This window comes from Diadema antillarum, unplaced genomic scaffold (genome assembly GCF_040938485.1).
Source record: "Diadema antillarum isolate AM-2024a unplaced genomic scaffold, OU_Dant_1.0 seq00001845_RagTag, whole genome shotgun sequence".
Taxonomy (NCBI): Eukaryota; Metazoa; Echinodermata; class Echinoidea; order Diadematoida; family Diadematidae; genus Diadema; species Diadema antillarum.
In genome coordinates this window covers 215,882-236,722 of record NW_027272517.1, presented here as the reverse complement: position 1 = coordinate 236,722, position 20,841 = coordinate 215,882, and the positions used below count along the sequence as shown (strand labels likewise).

At 38.6% G+C, this 20,841-nt stretch overlaps 1 protein-coding gene across 1 annotated transcript in view; it reads right to left on the bottom strand.

The window, feature by feature from the left end:
- Nucleotides 1–4,454: 4,454 nt before the first annotated feature.
- The window catches only part of LOC139712711 (agrin-like), a gene marked incomplete at its 3' end in the record, with an annotated part of 48,599 nt that continues 32,212 nt past the window's right edge, over nucleotides 4,455–20,841 (bottom strand). Inside the window, exon 2 of the mRNA XM_071624513.1 lies at nucleotides 4,455–4,580. Within this exon, the coding sequence (XP_071480614.1) occupies nucleotides 4,455–4,580 (126 nt within the window). The remainder of the gene's footprint in view (nucleotides 4,581–20,841) is intronic.

The following is a 20,841-nucleotide window of genomic DNA, read 5'->3' as shown; positions in this document are numbered from 1 at the left end:
CCCCCATCCCAGCCCCTCGCTTTATTTCAGAGTGTGTTGGGAAATTGGTGTCACAAATGCACACATAGGGACAAATACAATATATTACAAATACATCATGGCATCGCCAGCCAGCTCTTTTTGCACAACAATCCCAGTGTTTTCGATTGCATGCTCTGCAGAGCGAGCGGTTCCATAACATGACCACATGTACGCAAACAGCTGAATGGCAAAACAGTCGAGTGCCACACATTAGAAGCACAGTGGGAATCCCACTAGCTGGAAAGCAAAGAAAGCTTTCAACCCGAGCCCCATGCTCCTCTTCACACATACTTGCAATGTGCCATGTAACGAGCATGTTCTGCATACACTGTAATAGTGTTGCCGAGTTCCCCGACAGCACTAAACTCCAGCCAGGCAGTGTGTGAGTATCCACATTCTCACAGCCGTTTTACAAAGGGGCTTTACTCATTCTCTAAGTTTAAGCTAATCTCACAGCGCCATTACATGACACATACAGCAAACTACTCAACACTATTGTTTGCAACTCTTTTAAAGTGTGACTTTACTGAATGGGATGTCAGAAAGGGGCTTTAACAAAACTCATGTGAAACATTAGTCACTGAGGAGATGAGCAACCATTGCTATACACTTTTGCTTTCATGCAAAGGGGTGAAAATCAACAAGAAAGTGCTGAGTATTCCCATTAACAACATCAATGATTGCTTAGGTCACAGGTGAACCACTGCCTCATTTTCACCTTTAAAGGGAACGTACAGCTCTGGTTGAGACCTAATTTCAGGTTTCTAACATTTTTAGGTGAGATAATGAGAAATCTCATATGAAATACGAAAGAGCATGCAATTCTATGAGGAATTCAACGTTTATTTGATAAAAATTGGTTTTGAAATGGCTAAGATATCCAAAAAAGAGCGATTCTAATAAAGTGTGGGACCCACACTTTGTAACGATCGCTTTGTTTTACCTTGTTTTTGGATGTTTCAGTTATTCCAAACCCGATTTTCATCAAATAAAGTTTGAATTCCTCTTAAAATGGTATGCTCTGTACTATATCATAAGTGTTTTCTTGGTATCTTGCAAAAATTTAAAAGCCCAATTCTCATCTCAACCAATACTGTACTATCCCTTTAACATTATGTTACTACAACATTGCGATCATTTCTGGGTGCACATCTAATCATGAATATGAAGTTTATTTTTAAGCATAGCAACCTATCCCTCTCCCTGCAAAATATTGTATAATGATATAACTTTATTGAAGGGAAATTCACAAGAACAAGACAGACTGCTTTGCATGAAGCTAGGAAAATGAGAGAAAAGAGCAAAACCTGGAGCTTGGTTAATATGACACAAGTTTCATGAAGTAAAACAATGTTTACACATCAGTGCATCTTTGAAATGCTTCCCAATAACACCTATAGAATGGCAATGTTGTTTATACAAATTACAAGTGGAACTTTTCTCATACATGAATCCATACTGAAACAGACCTAAACAGTGAAAGTTTCTTGAATTTTGGATGGAGGATTTATACACCACACGTGCAAATGTTCACAATAATTACTTTATTCTCATCAACAAAACTTATGAAACTTACTTTCACAACTGCACAATGAAGAAAATGGTTTGAAAAACAAAATTACTTTAACAAAAAGGTTGGTATCTTAAAAAAGTTTAATTTACTGCCATACTCTTGCAAGTCTCCTTTCATAATACGGCACACTTCTCTTGTTTATATCATTTGTTGATGTAATTTACTGATATAATTTCCTGACTATTTCTTCACCCATTTTTACAGCATGTCTGTGGGATGGACTACTTTATACCAGATACACATTCTGCTCCTCCTAACAGGTCAAGTGCAAAAAAGGGGTGACGATTGTGACTACGATCTCTGACAAAATAGGACCTCAAAGATGACATCTGCATGTACCTTTCTGTTCTCACTTTCATTTCCTATCAAAGGGGAAGTCATGAAATCCCAAAACATTACTCTGTTGGTCTTACAGGGTTTTGAACCCTAGACCTTTCAATTCAAAGGCAGACACCCCCACTACCAACTGAACCAGCCTTCTACCTTAGTTGTAGGGGTCAACGCAACAAACTCCCATCAGACAGCTCGGACACTTCACAACTAGCAGTCAAAATGAGAATCACCGGCTGCATCGAATGACCACTCCCCTCTACTAAATTTCACGTGTACACTCGAGGCCTCGACTGTCTAAAAACATCTCAATCAACCGTGTCAATGCCAGGCACCGCATCACAATGGAGTGGCTGAGTGGCTCGCCTCTGAAGGTGAATTTGGTGGTCAAGTAACCCCTTACCAGGTTTTCTTTCCCAGCTTTTAGAGATCTGTAATAAGCCTATTAACAAGTACATACAACTCAGCAGGTATGGGGCTGGTTTCTACAATCAGTCTTTGCAGGAGACAATGTAACAGGCTAGATGGGCTTTCCGCCTTTGAGTAGAATTAGAATGAAGTGATCATGGTCTCATTATCACTGGCAGTGAACTGTATCATTCCAGAGAGGGTCACGTCCAGTGTTTAGTTCTGTCTGCAGCATCAGACAAGAGACATATGCATTCATATTGTTCTCCATCCCCCTCCCACACACACACACACACTGTATCACATGATGGGTTCTCACCCATGGGTTCTCATCCCTACTAGTCCATGGGCCAAGACCCGAAAAATGGGTTGTTGGTACCATCTGAGGTGGCACAACCTTTTTGGTGTCAGTTTGTTTGTCGGGCATAGATATGCTTATCAAGCTATGATAGCATTTCCAAATGAGTAGCTTAGTAATGATAAATGAATTTTTAACCAATTTGGTCTCCTTTTTATATCCCTATACTTCTGAATCGAAACTAAACCGCTATACAAAGAAGAGCACTGCCTTCTGTATGTCCACAGGTGTTCTGTTGTAAACGCGGTGCGCTTAGTCTTTATTCAAGGCAGCGAAGGGAATATCCAAAGGGTTATGATGTCCACAGCTGTCACGCGGTGCGCTTAGTCTTTATCTAGACCAATGTACCGTTATCATATCTAAAGTTCCTCATAAAAGGGATTATCTATACTGTTTTTATACTACCCTATCAACAAATACATCAGTTTTAAACAAAAATCACTCTGTTCATTTACAATAATGTATCGTAGTGTACCGGTACATTGTTTTTGCATTATCTTATATTGTTGGAGGGAAATAAAGCGACATTGGCGTGGTATCAGCGTTTTCACCGTAGCGTTTTCGCCGGAAAATGATAAATAATTGAAAGATACGGTAAAATTCATGAGGAATTGCTTTTGTTGTTGTTGTTGTTTTTAGATAAAAGGATATACACTGTATCATACGCTTTGGATACTCCCTTCGCCGTCTAGAATAGAGACTAAGCGCTGTGGACATCATAACCTTTGGATATTCCCTTCGCTGCCTTGAATAAAGACTAAGTGCACCGCGTTTACAATAGAACACCTGTGAACATTCCATAGAGCTGCATTTTACAGCTCTACGGAACATACAGAAGACAGTGCTCTTCTTTGTATAGCGGTTAGTTTCAATTCAGAAGTATAGGGATATAACAACGAGACCAAATTGGTTAAAAATTCATTTACTATGACTAAGCTACTCATTTGGAAATGCTATCATAGCTTGATAAGCATATCTATGCACGACAAACAAAATGACACCAAAAAGGTTTTGCCACCTCAGATGGTACCAATATCTGTCCTGGCCCATGGACTATACCTGTACACGGTAAAATGAGCAATGTTTGTGTGCATTTTAACTTCGCAAGATTTGTGAAATTACAATGCGTGCATGCAAAAGTTCTTGTGCATTGAATGCCAGTGGTAATTTGTGAAAATTTCATGTCACAAATACATACCAATAGCTTTACAGTACGGTAATGCAAGAAATAATTGCTATATGAAACTTTCCTGCATTGGACATTGGAGCCAAAATCCGTTTTCATGACATGAAACTTTTGTGAATTTTCACTAGCATCAATGCATCATGAAGGAGTCTAGATAAGAACTTTCAGCATTTTACTTTCTTGAATCTTGACTCCTTGCAAAATTCGCATAAGTTTCATGCACACAAAAATTTCTGGTTTTACAGTGTACAAAACAAACTGAAATGCATCTTGTGCCTATCATTTACTGGAAAAATTGTTCCATAGTTTTCTCAGCCATGTTAAAGGGGATGGCTAGTAACTGATCAGTGGGAATCAGTGGGAGTGCTGGGGGATGATTGTTCCAGTTCTTGTGGGATTCATTTAAGAGTACATTAGGCCTATATATCTATTGCTGTGTGAAAATTATTTCCTTCAGAATGGTCTCATATTCAAGTAATGTGCAGATCAATGTTTCCAGGTTAGCATGCCTGCACAGTGTCGGGGCTATCGTTAACAGGCCGTTAGCCATCCCCTTCAAAGCCCCGCCCCTTCCTTACCCCTGGTTCATCTTCTTCTCTCCCACCCTCCCCCTTAGGGATCCCCACTCCCTCTCCCCCTCCCCCTCCATCAAGTCAACAGAGACATCATTGTTGGCAAGATGGGTGCACTCCTCCTCCCCAGCTCTGGGAAGTTTGGACAATAAATACCTATATAAAGAGAGGTTTGACTTTGCTGTGGCATTCAGCCATCTGAAACCATAAAAAGCAAAAGGAGCAGATTACACGACTTTCCCAACCACTTAATGGAATTTAGCCATTCTGTAGCACTTGGATTTGTGAAGGGGGGGGGGATAATGGTGTTTGTACATCCGTTTGTCCCTTGAAGTTTGTTATTTGCCCCAAATGCTGAGGAGAAAAGACAATTGAGGACACAGAGCACAAATAGCAGACATGATTCCCACTGTACAGTGGCGTACCAATGCAGTTGCCATGGCAACATCCAGAGAAACATGTCACAATCCAGTCTTCTTTCCCTGGAGGCATTTACAACCCAGCTGTGCATGGTGCCCCATTACAGAGCAAGAAGTAGTTCACAGCGGTACACATGAACATCAAACTGACTCTTTATGCGGAACAGTCACAGTATATTCAGAATACACATCACTTTGATGAAAAATTCACCATTCAAGTGCATACAAAACAATCATCTGCATCTCATTGGTTATCTTTAAAAAAATACTGTTTTCCAAATGCAGAAAGGGATTTATGTGACTTATCCAACTTCAATGCAAACTGTCATACTTCTTAACACTGGATGCATGCTTTAAAGCACACACACACACAAAAATTAATCGTACAGCATAATTTTTGCACAGATAACAGTATTACAGTACACTGTACCTAGGATAGAAAAAGATATTTAAGATAAAGAGGTATGCAATACCAGTAAGACCACTTTCTGGTTACCATAGAAACAAAGGAAATAACATATGTAGAATTAATTGTCAACTTTGGCAAATCATGCCTTTGAAGGATTTGTACATGCAGTAATAACATAATAAATTTCTTCTTTTTACCTACGCCGTCTACTATAATTAATTCTCTCTCAGAACAGCTCACACATTACCTGCTTTAACTGATTGCACTACTAGACAAATGATTGTAATGATACTAAAACCATTAGTCATCAGTTTGTTCTTTTCAGGGGGGGGGGACCTATTTTACACTTGTTTTCTTTTTTTCTATTCTGTCATCTGAAATCTCCTCTCTTTAACATCACCTGCCAAGAGTGGAACTTATCACTTGAAACTAGAACTGAAAACATAAATGTTTGAAAATAGTTTAAACGTCAATAAGGAGTCGCTTTGAGGTCAGTGACAGATAACACAAAGCGGACGGCTTGAATACCGAGCAAATTACCCTAACACAAAGTCAACACATCTCCTGTTTTACTTTCGCTGAACTCCCAACCTCCCCCAGCAGTGAGCGGAGTCAGGCTTAGCATTTGGGCCCTGGACTTAAAGGGAGTGAAACCCGATTATACAGTACATGTGGATTGAGTGAATGCAGCAATATTAGTTGAACACATCAGCAAAGTTTGAGGGAAATTGCTTAATCCATAAAAAAGTTATGAATTTTCAAAGTTTCTGTGCAGCCATCGGTGGATGAGAAGATTATTACACTTAGTGACGTTACTGCAGGACAATGATATAAAGAAAATACAGTGAGAATTCGACAGAATTCATTTACAATGAGAAGTACACATTCCCTTGACTTGTTAGAAACATATGTTAGGGTAATATTTCCCCCTCCCTGCTATCCCAAGCAGACAAGTCAAGTGCTCTTTCATTATGCTCGAAAAATGAAGACGTTTCGATTATCTTCTTATTTTCTTTATATTATGTCCATGCATGTTGTAGTCTTCTCATCCCGCAATAGCAGAACAGAAACATTAAAAATTCATAACTTTTTGATGGATTGTCCAATACAAAGTGAATATCAGCAATTGCATAAGTAAGAAATCTAACATCTGATTACAGTGAAGAGAATACGCATTTGGTACAATATGCCTGATCTCTGCATATAACTATCTCTTAGAACATATTATATGATTATAAACTACAATGAAAAGGTGTAGTACAGCAAAATTTGAATGTAAGCACATGGGGCTATTCCACAAAAGCTTTATCATGAAGCCACACATTTAAAGTTAAATTTTGGAGTGAAGGAAAATATACTCTAAACCATTTTGAATGGTCAAAGACATTCTCTTTTCCTTGGCTGGTGATGCAGCAAAAATACGTTCTTTGTTTCCTAATATATATTGAGTATTTGTATGTCTTGTAACATCTTATCTTCTAGAAATCTTGGCTCATTGTGTGAGCATATCTTTATACATTTGAAAAAAAAACAACAGAGACTAATGCATTATGTTCTTCCAGTTCTGAAAAGCACTTAGCTAATCTATCTCTCCCTTCTGTGCCTCTGTCTAATGGCAAATGCCCAATATCTACCACTCAATCGCACAGTAACATGATATTGTATGGAAACATCTGTTGAGATATTGATGCGTTAAAGACAAATACCTATGGCTCATGCAATATACTTTTTTGTCTGGTAATGCCATCTCATTTATATTAGAGATATTGTATAGACATATTGATATAATATATAACTCCCAAGAAAGAGAAAGTGAAAGAGAAAAGTATAGGTATAGGTATATGAACATAGATAGGCCTATATAGATATACAGACAATATCATCTCATTTATATTAGAGATATTATATATATAGACATATTGATAGAATACAATATAACTCCCGAGAAAGAGAAATGTATAGGTTTATGCACATTGAAATATAGATATATACATATATAGATATATAAATATATATATTCATATGTTCGTCTCTCTTTCCACCACTGTCTCATTGCCATTTCTCATGTGTATCTCTCCCCCTCTTGTAAGTGACACTCTCCATCTCTCCCTCTCATTTTGAGATCACTTCATGGAGTCTGCCTGGATGCGGTGATGTCGAAAACAACCCTCAAACATGACAATTGGTGTTGACTGACTTTCAAATCACCGGGTTTGGGGAGAGGGAGGGAGAATTCATGGCCCTTAAAAGTGGAGCAAGACAAAAAAGCAACACTTGAGCTGCAAATCTGTCCCTTCTATGCCTCCCCTCCCCCCATCCCATCCCATACCACGCACGCTGGACAAAGTCTTGAGATTGAGGACAAAGTGAGACATCGTATGTACGCAGTGTCTCAAACACCGGCCCTCGACTAATCTGTTGCAAAACACCGAATAGCCAAATACCTCCCCTTCTGACGTAAGAACGGGGGAGAGAAAGAAAGGGCATACGACCAGATATGGAGTCGGTGGCTGGTGAGGGGCAGTGAACAATGTCCCCTTCTTAAAAATCCATCAAACTGATGGCTCGGTTTTCGTGTTTGCTGACTAAATTTACACGCTAAGGACTCTTGGTACTTTATAATCAGTGAAGAAGACAATGGGACGGGGAGAGAAGCAGTTATATTTAAAGGATGTTGCTCTCCTTTCAAAAAAAAAAGAAGAGAGTCTTGATCCCACCCAACCCTTTGCCTGTTGGATAATCGGAAGTTGTTGTTTTTTCCCTCAGCCACGTCAGTTTTCTCAAGTGGATGGGGGGAACCCATGAGAGGAAATCGCTGAAACTTGTTTGAAGATTAGTCAAATTTATTCTGCTGAATTTAAAGAAGTCTATTGGTGTCTTTTTTTTTCGCAATTCAATTCTAAAGTTGGGGAACCCTCAGGATCATGGCTTGGTGTAAGCAATGTCAACTAAGAAATTATGTTTTTGGCACAAATACCTTGAGATTCTCGGTATTCTCATCCTATGCTTCTCCCTTTTCTTCAATTAATTAAGGTATGGGAGAGGGTTCAGCCAAGATATCACAACATTATTGAAATTTCACAAGGTCTAACTCACCTGTTTTTATGCACAGCGCAGAACATCACAGCATCAGTAGACAGTCAGGAAAACAGCACATGAAAGAAAAAAAAAGAAGCAAGAAAGAAACATTATTGTAAAAACAAAATATAAGAAAAGAAAAAAAAAGAAAAAAAGGAAAAAAATACAAGATATTAGTGTCATCATGGAATGACAGTATTGTCCTGTCCATTTATACAAATATATTTTCAAATTTCATTTCAAATGGAGAAATAGAATGCATGAGGGCACATTAAAGGGACTGTAGACAGTACTGGTTGAGGTGGGGATTCATGTTTTGAACATTCCTAAGTGAGATAATGAAAAACCTCTTATGAAATTTGAAAGAGCATGTAATTCTAAGAAGGATTCAACGTTTATTTGATGAAAATTGGTTTTCAAATGGCTGAGATATCAAAAAAAGTGATAATAATAAAAGGCGACATGCCACAACTTTATTAGGATCTCTTTGTTTCACCTTGTTTTTGGATATCTCAGCCATTTCAAAACCGATTTTCATCGAATAAACTTTTGATACCCCTTAGAACTGCATGCTCTTTGACATCTCATAGAGTGGTTTCTGAATATCTCGCAAAACGTTAAAAGCTAAATCCTCACCTCGACCAGAACTGTACACACCCTTTAAAGGGATACACCAGAAATTATTTTCTAAAAATTAAGCTTGCAAAGAAGTGGCAATATTTTCCCAGGCTACAGTCCCCTGTCTTTAGTAAAAACTCAGGTCCAATTCACAGACCATTAAAAGATAATATTTAACAGTCACTATCATTTTTGCAACAAAATCATGTATTAACATTACTACTACTATAATACTTTTTTATCATTATTATCATTACCATTATTAATATCACTATCATTGTCGTACTGACAATTACCATAAATTTCATTACCATCTTTGCCGCTATCTTTCTTATTACTCTCATTACTTTTGTCACTATCCATAAAAATTCTCTTCAGCTCATTAACACCATGCAATAGACATTCTAGCTCAAAACCCACTATAACAGAGGTCACGAGGGGCATTCATAGATATAATTGGGGTCCTTCAAAGTGCGTTTTAGTCCCTACGGGACACAGCTCCATTCTGCAATGGCCACCACTTTGTCACGCTCCTTGATCACAGGCTTGGTCAAAATGGTAAAAGCACGAAACAAAAGCAAGAAAGAAAACAAACAGAACAAAAATGAAGAGCAGAGTGTCTTTTGGACAAATCAATAGGGTTCACCGAGGCTGAAGAAGAGAATAGGCCCATGGGATAAAACACAGAACAGTATTCCCTACTGAAAACATAGGCCTACATTTCTTTTGTGTGTGTGTGTGTGTGTGCATGAAACTTTCACAAACTTTGCAAGGAGTCAAGATTTGCGAAAGTAAAACACAAGCCAAAGTTTCTCATTCTACTCAATGCATTGAATTCTGGTGCCACTTCGCAAAAGTTTCATGCCTAAAAAAAAAAGGCCGCCAGCTCCAATTCTGGAAAGCTTCGTGTCATGAATGATTCTGGTTTTACAGTACACCATACCACAGGGGCGAAATGCATACATATGAGAGAACTTCTCATGAAACAATGCAGTGCGTGAGGTCTGACGCTGCCATATAGTATTTATTACATGTCTAAATAGTCTCATATCAATATCATCTTCACGTCATATGAACAAATGACACTCTAAAGCAAGATATTTTCGTGGCATGAAATTTTCGTAAATTGGAGCCGACAGCCTTTTTCGTAAATTGGAGCCGACAGCCTTTTTCGCAGCATGAAATTTACATGAATTGCCACTGGCATTCAATGCAGAAAGTGTGGACAAGAACTATGCATTTTATATTTCCAATCTTGGCTCTCGCAAAATTCACAAAATCGAAATGAACACAAACATTTCTGATTTCACTTGCTCTGTCTGAAAGAACTTTTAAGACTGTTCTAACTATCAGTGATTGCTAGAGAGGAAAGAAAAAACACTTCTGATTTTCCTTTCAGCTAGTGTATTCTTTCTGTCTTTGTCTGGCAGTGTCTAAGAGCCAAATTGCGGTTGCAACGAACGAGTGATGACTCAGTCCAGTCTTTGTGAGTCCTACAGGTTCCGAGACAAAAATCCTACCATGGACCACGAGCCAATCTCAGAAATAATGCCTTTTCTTCCCCACCATCATTGGAAGCCGTACATCAGATGCTAATCCACAAAACCAATCTCTCAATTCTTCTCACAGTTTTTTTTTCCATCTCTCTCTCTCTCTCTTGACCAGGGTTACTCTGGAATAACTTTATTCATTGTTCAGGGCACGAGAAGGAAGATACCAGTAATAAGAAATCCCTGACAACATATCAAATGCTGATCCTTTTTTGAGAGTTTTCCTAATCACTGGTTCTGTCTGTCTCTTGCCCAGCTTTCACACATATCGAGAGTGCTTAATTTGAAACATGATTGTAATGAGCACATCACTAGGATCGTGTTTCAAATTAAGAATTTTTCGCCATGCGAATGCAAACTGGAATCATAAAGGCCGATTTGAATCGTAATTCCAATGATGTTCCAAATGACGGTCCGGAGGTGTTTTCCAATTTCATTTCACTAGAATAAAGCAAATAACGACCTTGTGAATGTAAATGACCTCTAACCGTGCTTTTGGGGGGTGGAGGCTTACGATGACCTTTCAACCACTTCCGCAGAAAGACCGCGCTCCTCAAACGCTCGCACTGCAGTCAAAGCGTGCACTATATGGCTCAAGAGTGGTTGATGGGAACTTGGAAAGAAGTCAAACCTCCCCTCCTCCCTCTGAAATTCAAACCCAAAGAATCCGCAAAGCCTTCCTCAGTCGTATGAATGAATAATGTTTCGAATCGTAATGGCAATCATGTTTGTAATTCAGCATTCAAATTAGGCACTCTCGGTATGTATACTTTCTCCATCTAACCTACGCATCTTTTACAACACATTAAAATATTCTTAAGATACAATTGTAGCTTGCTTCCTTCAACATTTTTTTCAATGAGTACGCAGCCTAATTTTGGCAGACTTGGTATGCTGCACTACGCAACTCTACCCAGACCCAGTGTGAAAGCCCCTTTACACATTCCAATACATTTCACTGGTTACATACCATTTAACATTTTCATAATGTATTGTTTAGACTGAAAAAAAAAAAGGAAATGGACTTCTCAGATTGAAAGAACTCTACTTTTCATAATACCTTAAATTCCCTTAGGCCAAATCCAAAGCTTGTAAGGAAGCTAAAAACTGAAAACAAAAGCCTATAATAATGTGTCATAAAAGATCGGTTCTAACAATAACATAAAAATGATGGAGTGTATATAAACTGTTGTGTTGCTGTTACAGCAGAAATCAAACACAGCACTATTGTTGTATGAGCATGTTCCCAGCGGAAAAGTACACCAAACATGCTCAGCCAAAAGTCATACAGAAATGAAAATCACCTCCTTGGGGCGACATTTTCCATTTACAATTGTCGCTATGGTTACTCTATAGACATTGTGTGCTTTCCCTGGTGCAGTATCCGCTGAATGGAAGCCTCTCAGGGACCGATTGAAGAACTCATCCCCCCTCCCTCCTCCCCCCCCCCCCCCCCTCTTCACCCCATCCTCTTCCTGATAAAAGTGGGAAATGGAAAAAAACAAGAGAAGCACGAATGGGGCATTCAAAGTGGCATAAGTAATTTGATTCATTAGGATTTTGATTGGTGCCCAAGGTTACCGGCCGGGGTGGTTCGGTCTGCACAGCATCGGAATGTATTCAGAAGCTGGGAAGAGGGTTCAATAACATGGACTGAGCCTGAATGTTTCGCAGCTGCAGCCAACCCTCGGCATGGGTTCTCCCCGCCCCGCTCAGGAGATGGCTACAGTCTTATCTCTGCACTTGAATTAAAATTAAAACTGAAGGCACATGAACGTGGAAGAATGCTGCCCTCAGATAGAATTCATGTTTCATGCTTTTTGCGAAGGTTTACATTCCCGGGGCTCAGTCTCGAGATTCCACTTCGGGCAAATATTTGCTTTTCTGATGAGTTGCGAAAAAAATTGCGCTGGTAACTTATGCCTTGACATTCCCCTGATCTCAGTTTGGTTTGTAATTGATTTGTTTTCTTAAACATTTAGTTGGTATGGAGAAAATTTACACTACAAATATGCAGAAATATGTGTAAGCAATCGGGTCAAACCCTGGTCACATCATTGGTGAAACTTTGACAGTTGATAAACCCTATTTTTGACACAGTACCATACACACTGAAAATATGCAGAAATTCGGTGCAAACAATTCCAGTGGCATCATTGAATTAACTTTGACAGTTCATGGACTTCTGATTATTCAAAATTTTGTGTCGAGTTCCAAAGCCGTCACTTCCCAGATGAATCGAGTCAACCTTGTTTCTACTCCCATCGTGTCATTAACTATCATAATGAATACATTTGTGAGCCATCCATTAAACATTCAACCCAAAATTACTTCCTATAAGCACACACATGCATGGTGAAGTGACCGTTCATTAGATTATAATATACTAAATACATGCCAACCTGAATAAGCCATACTGAATACTTTAAAGTCAGAAATGTTTGGGTGCATTTGAATTTTGTGAATTTTACGAGAACCAAGATTCATGTAATTAAACATGCACGGAAAAGTTTTTGTCTACACTTTAAGCATGGAATGCCAGTTGCAATTGGCGAAAATTTCATGCTGCAAAAAGGAAGTGGCGCCAATTGGCAAAAAATTTCATGCCATGAATATTTCTTGCTTTACAGTAATGTTGATACTACGGTTTTTAAGATGACTTTAAGATTTACCTATGGTTTGAGAGGTATGACACCCCATTATGTTCTAGACAAAAGGTGCAATAAACAAGAACTGAGAAAACATCCAAACATTCCATTCTGTGTTTTGTCACGTCAGCCTGCACGGAAGTAATATGTAAATTTGTATATCTCATATTAAAATGTAAACAATAAAGAACACTGGCTGTTTTCACACAGGTTGAGAGACGTAATTGCAATGCTGAATTATGATTATGACTACACTGACAATTAGAATGATCATCTGTACACACTGCGGAGGAAGACTTTGGGGATTCTGCGATTTTGAATTATACTCATCAGACCAAGGAGGTGTGGCTTCTTTCCAAGTTCTCATGATTGGAAAACACCTCTAAACCGTCACTTGAATCACGATTCAAATCACCCTCTATGATACCAGTTTGCATACACACGGCCAAAATGCATCATTTGAATCATGATTCTAAAGTGATGTATGTTTGGAATCTTGATTCAAACTACGCACTCTCGGTACATGTGAAAACAGCCTCTATCTCGTGGGCTTTACATCAGATCACACAAGTAATAACCCCTTGAAATGGAAGGCCATTACCGTAAAATGGATTCTGGATCACAAAGCTTCAGATTCAATGAATTCTGTGCTATCCAAACACGACAAGAACAATAACAACAACAAAGATATGCACTTTAAAAAATACACATTTCCACAATGAAGAACTACATGTAAACTTGATGCGCTATTTGCGTAATTACAAATAATATCACATTCCTGGCCGTCGAAATGAATAGAGAAGTTTCACAGACAATTTCATCTCAAACAAGAGAGCCTCGAGGGGGCAAAATTTATCTGGATTTGGCAATATATGCCAGTGGGATATCCCTTTTGAAGTAGAAGTACAGGCTATTAGAGCCCTTTCAGACTGGTAGAGAACTTGTTTGTCAACATGTTTAGAAAGGCATTTCACATTGTCAATCGCATTTATTTCAGTCTGGAAGCAAACTTGTTTCATTTTTCCCCCAAGACATGCTATTTTTTTCGTCTTCTTTTGATAATCACGTTCCGTCAAGCATAATATTCCAATTGTGTATTATTGCACTTTATTCTGCAAATACAGTACTTTTAAAGACTGACCTGCAGTTTGATGTCTAAAACACGATTCAGAAGGTAGTAGAGCTCAGCTAGACAACCTAATTATGTGACTTCTAATACAGTGAAATGTACATATGATTTATTTAGGTACCATATGTACTCATGCATACTGGTAAATAGAGAATGGGCAGATAGGTAAGTTATGGAATTTGTGTCACATCCATTGTTTGAACTGCTGTTAGTGGTTCTTTAAAGGGTATGTACAGTTCTGGTCGAGGTGAGCATTTTGCTTTTAACGTTTTGCGAGATATTCAGAAAGCACTCTATGAGATGTCAAAGATCATGCAATTCTAAGGGGTATCAAAAGTTTATTTGATGAAAATCGGTTTTGAAATGGCTGAGATATCCAAAAACAAGGTGAAACAAAGAGATCCTAATAAAGGTGGGGCATGTCGCCTTTTATCATTATCACTTTTTTGGATATCTCAGCCATTTGAACACCAATTTTCATCAAATAAACGTTGAATCCTTTTTAAAATTACATGCTCTTTCATATTTCATGAGATGTTTCTCACTATCTCACCTAAGAATGTTCAAAACATGAATCCCCACCTCAACCAGTACTGTACAGTCCCTTTAAAGTCACTGAAACTAAAGAAACTCATGTTAGTGTCTAAACAGTCAGAAACTCCAAACATGTATGGAAAGGCACTGGAGAAACATGATTACAAACAAGCTCTTTTGAAAGTCTGAAACATCTCATCAGCAGCGCAAATGAAGTAGATTCTGATATGGAGGTACACAAACACGGCTACTGTAGATGAGTCTCCATTACCGTCTCCAGAGTCAATGTACTTTTCTGATCTAGAAAATACAAATTGCATGGTATCCTGTTTATGAATACTCTGCCTTGCTCCAAGAATTTTATCAAAACATCTTGCACACACAAACAAATGGACACACACACAAACACACACAAACCTGTACTCATTAAAATGCCTCTGCAGCGGAGATTATTTTGAGAGGGCATTTGTCTTTAATACATAAAGACAAGCAAATACAGTGGAAACTCAATATAACGAGATGGTCGGGACCGAGTCATTTTCCTCGTTATAGCCGATATCTCGTTATATGAGTAGGCATAAAAGAAGGCATAACATAAAGACATTAATTTGCAAATGTGGGACTACCCATCATATTTCAGTCAATACTGATAACTTGATATTGTGTGTTGGGGAATTACTCACCTTTATGGGTAAAAAGATGTTTTTCGCCAAGGAAATCCAATATCAAGAATGTGTTTCTTATTAATTGTAGATGTTTGAATTTGTAAATTTATATAGCTTGCGATTGTATCAAGATCGTCTGTGGATTGGTATGTGGTTATCGTATGGGTGTGTGTTGTGTGGAAAGCTTGAATATGGTCTGCACAATGCTGTGTGTGTATGTGACATATTCTGTATGTACATTATGACTGCGTGTGTGTGAAGATGGGGAATTCCCTACGTAGAAGGCAAATCACAGCATCAGATTGCCTCACACCTGCTAAACGTCATGATGATGTCATGTATACATATGGCCGTCCCACATTTTCTGCATGTATCAGTGTGCGCGCACACACACACTTACACGTACCACATGCAGTGCTAGCTGGAGTGCACTGAAGAAAATGATTATGTGTGTACAAGACAGTTTTTGGCGCATCAAGCTTTACAATCTCGGAAGATGATAGCACAGGCGAAGTAAAGCTTTACCGAAGGCATTTTGCTTTACCTCGCTATAGCAGGTTTGATTTACTATGTTTTTCTTTGTTTGGAAGTCACAAAATCTATCTCGTTATAGCAGTTATTTCATTATAGCCGATCTCGCTATAAGAGTAGCATTTTACATAGACTTGTGTGGAAGGAAATTTGGGACCGGGAAAATTTCCTCGTTATAACCGATATCTCGTTATAGCAGTGTTCGTTATACCGAGTTTCCCCTGTATAATCAAAGGGAATAGAGCGTGCCCTCATTTCTTTCTGTCATACAAATTAAAACAAAAGGAAAGCACATAATATCACCATCCTATCAAATGCTCATCTAATGGTTATATTCTCTGGTATTACTCTTTTTATCAAGATCAACTGAGATCGAGCCTGGCGTGGATATACCATGTCATACTGCACAACATCATGGTAGCTAGCTCTCTGAAGTCGCTGAAACTGCCCAAACTTTCCTGCCTGATTTATGCTGTATAAAGATGATCAGATGCATGGGAAAAATGCTAGCATAATATATAACAGTCTGAGAATTATGAATAACAAGGTTGAATATGTTGTTCAAAATGAAAAAGAAAAAATTTCACATTTGATACTAAGCCACATATTTTTACTGTGGAAAACATCTATCTGGCGATTGTACTGCCAGAATAGTCAGCACAGGTTCTAACTCAGTATCTCACAGTATGTGTGAACTTTGTGTCCCCGTGATGTCTGGCATGCTATGACCATGGAGCTCCATGCTATGACAAGACTTTTCCACAAACCACCCCCACATCAAAAACATTGTCCTCAACCCTCTCCCCCCCCCCCAAAAAAAAAATAAAATAAATAAATAAATAAATAAATAAATAAATAAATAAGAATACTGTATTTTCCAAACAAAATATGGCTGAATTTCAGGAGAACAACAAATGGCAACAGGTGCATCGTATAAAGAACTGGTAAATATCATCATTAAATCTAGGCAACATGTATTCATACAATCTATTTATGCTGTAAATATGAAATATCACACATATTTGTATCCCCTATCGATCAGCAACAAAAATTCCATGCTTCCTTTCGTGATGCGTTATACCCCCCCCCCCCCAAAAAAAAAAAAAAAAAAAAAAATGGTAAAGTGTGAAATCACAGATCATGCTCATAAAATTTATAATAAAAGTTTGCCTTTTTATAAATGGCGGGAAGCTTTGCAAATGGAAGTTTCTTTGATGATAACCAATTACCTTTTCATGACTTCTCTGTTACTACTTCCATAATTTAGACACACAATATGTTTGGAGTTCAGTTCTCTCAAGTTTATTTTTGTTTTGTCTTTGGTTATGATCTATTTGATTATTCCATTTCCTAATTTACAGGACTTAACAAATGTTACCTGAATGACATTCCGCATCATACAAACGAATACTATGAAACATACATTGGTGTTTTATCATCTTGACAAAAAAAAAAGACAAAAAAGAAAGCTCTATCAACTACTTCCACCTCAAAATGTAATGAAAGTGGAAATCCAACCTCAACAACAGGAAATGTGTTAGAGCATAAAATTGTAAGGGGGAAGGGTTTTGGTTTTGGTTTTGGTTTTGGTTTTGGTTTTGGTTTTGGTTTTGGTTTTGGTTTTGGTTTTGGTTTCGGTTTTGGCTGATGATCACTGACAGAAAGAGTAATTGTTCATGTACAAAGGAACATTTATAAGGCAATGACGGCACTGCCTTGTGTCATTTTCATATTTGTAATTGCAACAAATATCACTGATTTGCCATATAACTAATGAAACTTCTTTTGGCCCCATTTTAATCAATCTTTAACTCTCCTGTATTCATCTTGTTTTAACTCAAATTGGAAATGGAATAAGGTGCTTCCCTTTAAGTTGTATTCTTCTTATCAAAAGGTATAAATTGACTAGGAAAAAAAATACCTGGGGCAAAAGAGAAACAAATGCAAGCCAATATCAACATAATTATGATTCTCTGTATTCAGTATTTGTATGATTATGGGTATTGGAGATTTTTTGTTGTTGTTGATAACTCAAAAATTCCAGCTGACAAAAAAAAAAAAAAAAATCTCTCAAAATTGTAATTAATGATGAATGCAATGAGAACTAGTCTGAACTAGTCAGAAGTGACCTCTGCTATTGACTCGCATTGTATTGAAAAGGTACAGCTTGTTAATAACGTTAAGCTTCACGAATGTTTCACACAATCAAACTGTAATTGTTATGGCATTTAAACTTGTTCTTCAAATCACAAGTGCACAATCTAAGCCACCTGAATGGCCCCAGTACTGTTAGCTCTCGCCTGCTGCATCAATGGAAATTCCACACCCTACATGACGCTTCGGGGGGAAAGTCGCCTGCGAGCACTTTGAACCGTGATTTCTCACAACATTGCCACTGCTTTTGAACGCTCCCCTTTCAACTTCCAGCCTGGATTTGCCACTCCGTACAGGGACCCATCGGCATGTTATTGCTTGCGATTTGCACAGGCTTGACCAACATTATGTCGCGGGATAATCTCTACAAAGAGTTTATTCTTTAGCTCAACTTTAAAACCTCTGCAGCGGCCCAGGGGGGAAGGGGGCAACCCTCAAGCAGATCACTCCAGGCTGGCTCGGGCCACCTTTTATGTAGCAGGGGGGAAATAACCACTTTCCAAACAAAGCCCCTCCGATTCTGCAGTGGTGGGAGTTATTGGCAGCAGTAATTTCGGAGCTCTGAGGGCATTAAGACCAAGAGAACCACGCATCTTGCACACACAAAAAAATCACCCTTCAATGGCTCAAGTAATGAGGAGTTCAAACTCAAGGTACATTAAAGCCACTGGAAAAATCCCTCCTCCATTCTCCTTTGAATGTGAAACTAATGATGTTTGTCCATTCAAGGAGGTCCCTCATTGCAGTGGCTGAGATTCCATCATACAAGGCTGCTCTAAATAGCTTCATCAGTCTGAAGATCATCACACTTCTTCTTAGTATTTTTCATCTTAATTTCTATGTCTTCATAGCTATCAGAAGCATGGCATTTCTTCCATAATTTTCAAAAGTATGTATGCAAACACTGAAAGCTTGATATTTCAACTATCAAAAAAGTCCAAATTCCAAAATCTCAAAGACAGCTTGAAATGTAGGCCCTAAACTGTTTGGTTTTCATGAGGTTGGTCATTACGGTGCTTCGCATTGTGCTTCCCTGATGTTTGGCTGCATGCAAACTACAAAGTCATTTTCTCAAAACAGCGGTTACCTAGTACTGTATAGGCCTACGCTGTTATTTTCACAGATACATACATACAGATATTTTCGTGAATGAGGAGGGCATAGACATTTTCTCGAGATGTTGTTTTTGCGAATTCCTGTCAATGCTAATGACTGTAACGTAAATGCACTATTACCCTAGTGTAAGGAGACATTTTCGCATGTTGTTATATTCGTGATCCAACTGTGATTTGCGAAATTCGCGAAAATTAAATAATCGCAAAAATAACAGCTTATACAGTAGTTGGTTTCTTAATGTTTCTTGTTTTGTGTTGCTGTTTTTTTCTATGTGGTTTTTGCTCTTACATCATTGGACAGAACGTCTAGAGAACTTAAGCTATCAAAATTAGGAAATCAATGTGAGGTGACTTTATTGGGCATTGTGATGATGGGTGACATACGATTAGAGCGTAATTGGATCGTAGTGGCTGAGCCGTGGCTGAGCCCGGGTGGCAGCCGGGAGTATGCCACTAGTGTTCATTTGCAGCTTGGTCAGTTTCACACGTAATCTCTATTATCCGCCAACAAGTCATCCTCTCCCTGCCTGAAAAAGTCTTCGATCCTTTTCAAATCTTCGTGAGCCCCCGGTCTCGCTTCACAGCTCACCTGGGTTGAATAACCAAAGGCAAAGACCCCCCCCCCCCCTTCTACCATCGCAACCACTTTTCCAATGCTGCTAAACCCATCCAGCCATGACCCTATATTGCCCCCCCCCCCAATCCTAAATAAGGAGATGTGAATTATTGCCCCTCAAAGATGATCCCTTCATCAGCATTTATCCCCCTGTCCATTATGGATCCTCTGGACAATTTGTCCCACCTCTGAGCCATGCCTCAGCCCATTCATGCCCCCACTATGACCTGTCTGTGTGATGGGTGAGTAGTCTTATACACTCCAGACTACACAATGACAGGGTGCGACATCAACTTTTTTTTTTTACCACTTGCCTGGTCAGGCGGGCAGATTTCTGATTTGTGGTAGAACACTTGCCCTAACATGAATTTTACTTGGCCAAAAAGAAAGTCAAAAATATATATATTGAAGAAAATAGTACCAAAAATCACTTCGAGTCAAGATCTTAATAAAAACATAATCATTTGAAAAAACAGCACATGGGAGCAACAAATTTGGTTCAAACAAGTATTGGTGTTGCATTGCATTGGAGCTTCTTCACGTAAGTGTTGGAAAGTTGCTGAAATGAAATTAGAGTGTGATGCATCACTAAATTGTCATTATCTTTGGGCATCTGCCTGGTTGGCTTCGTGGGCTTGTAAGGGGAACAACGTGAAAAAAAAACAAATAAGTGGATTCAAAACTTTTGCTTGCCCAATTTGGGCTAGCATTTTTTTCTCATTCTTCCAAGACACTTGCCCCGAGCAAATCGGGCAAGTGCTTATGTAGCACCTTGCAATTGGGTATGAATAGCTAATAGTTACTGATCGGTCAATCACCAACAAGAGACACAAAGGCTACAGACTAGCATGTAGGGGGTATACACTTGTATGCACACTGGCACTTGCTACAAATATCAAGTGTTCTGAAGAGCCGACCATGGCACTC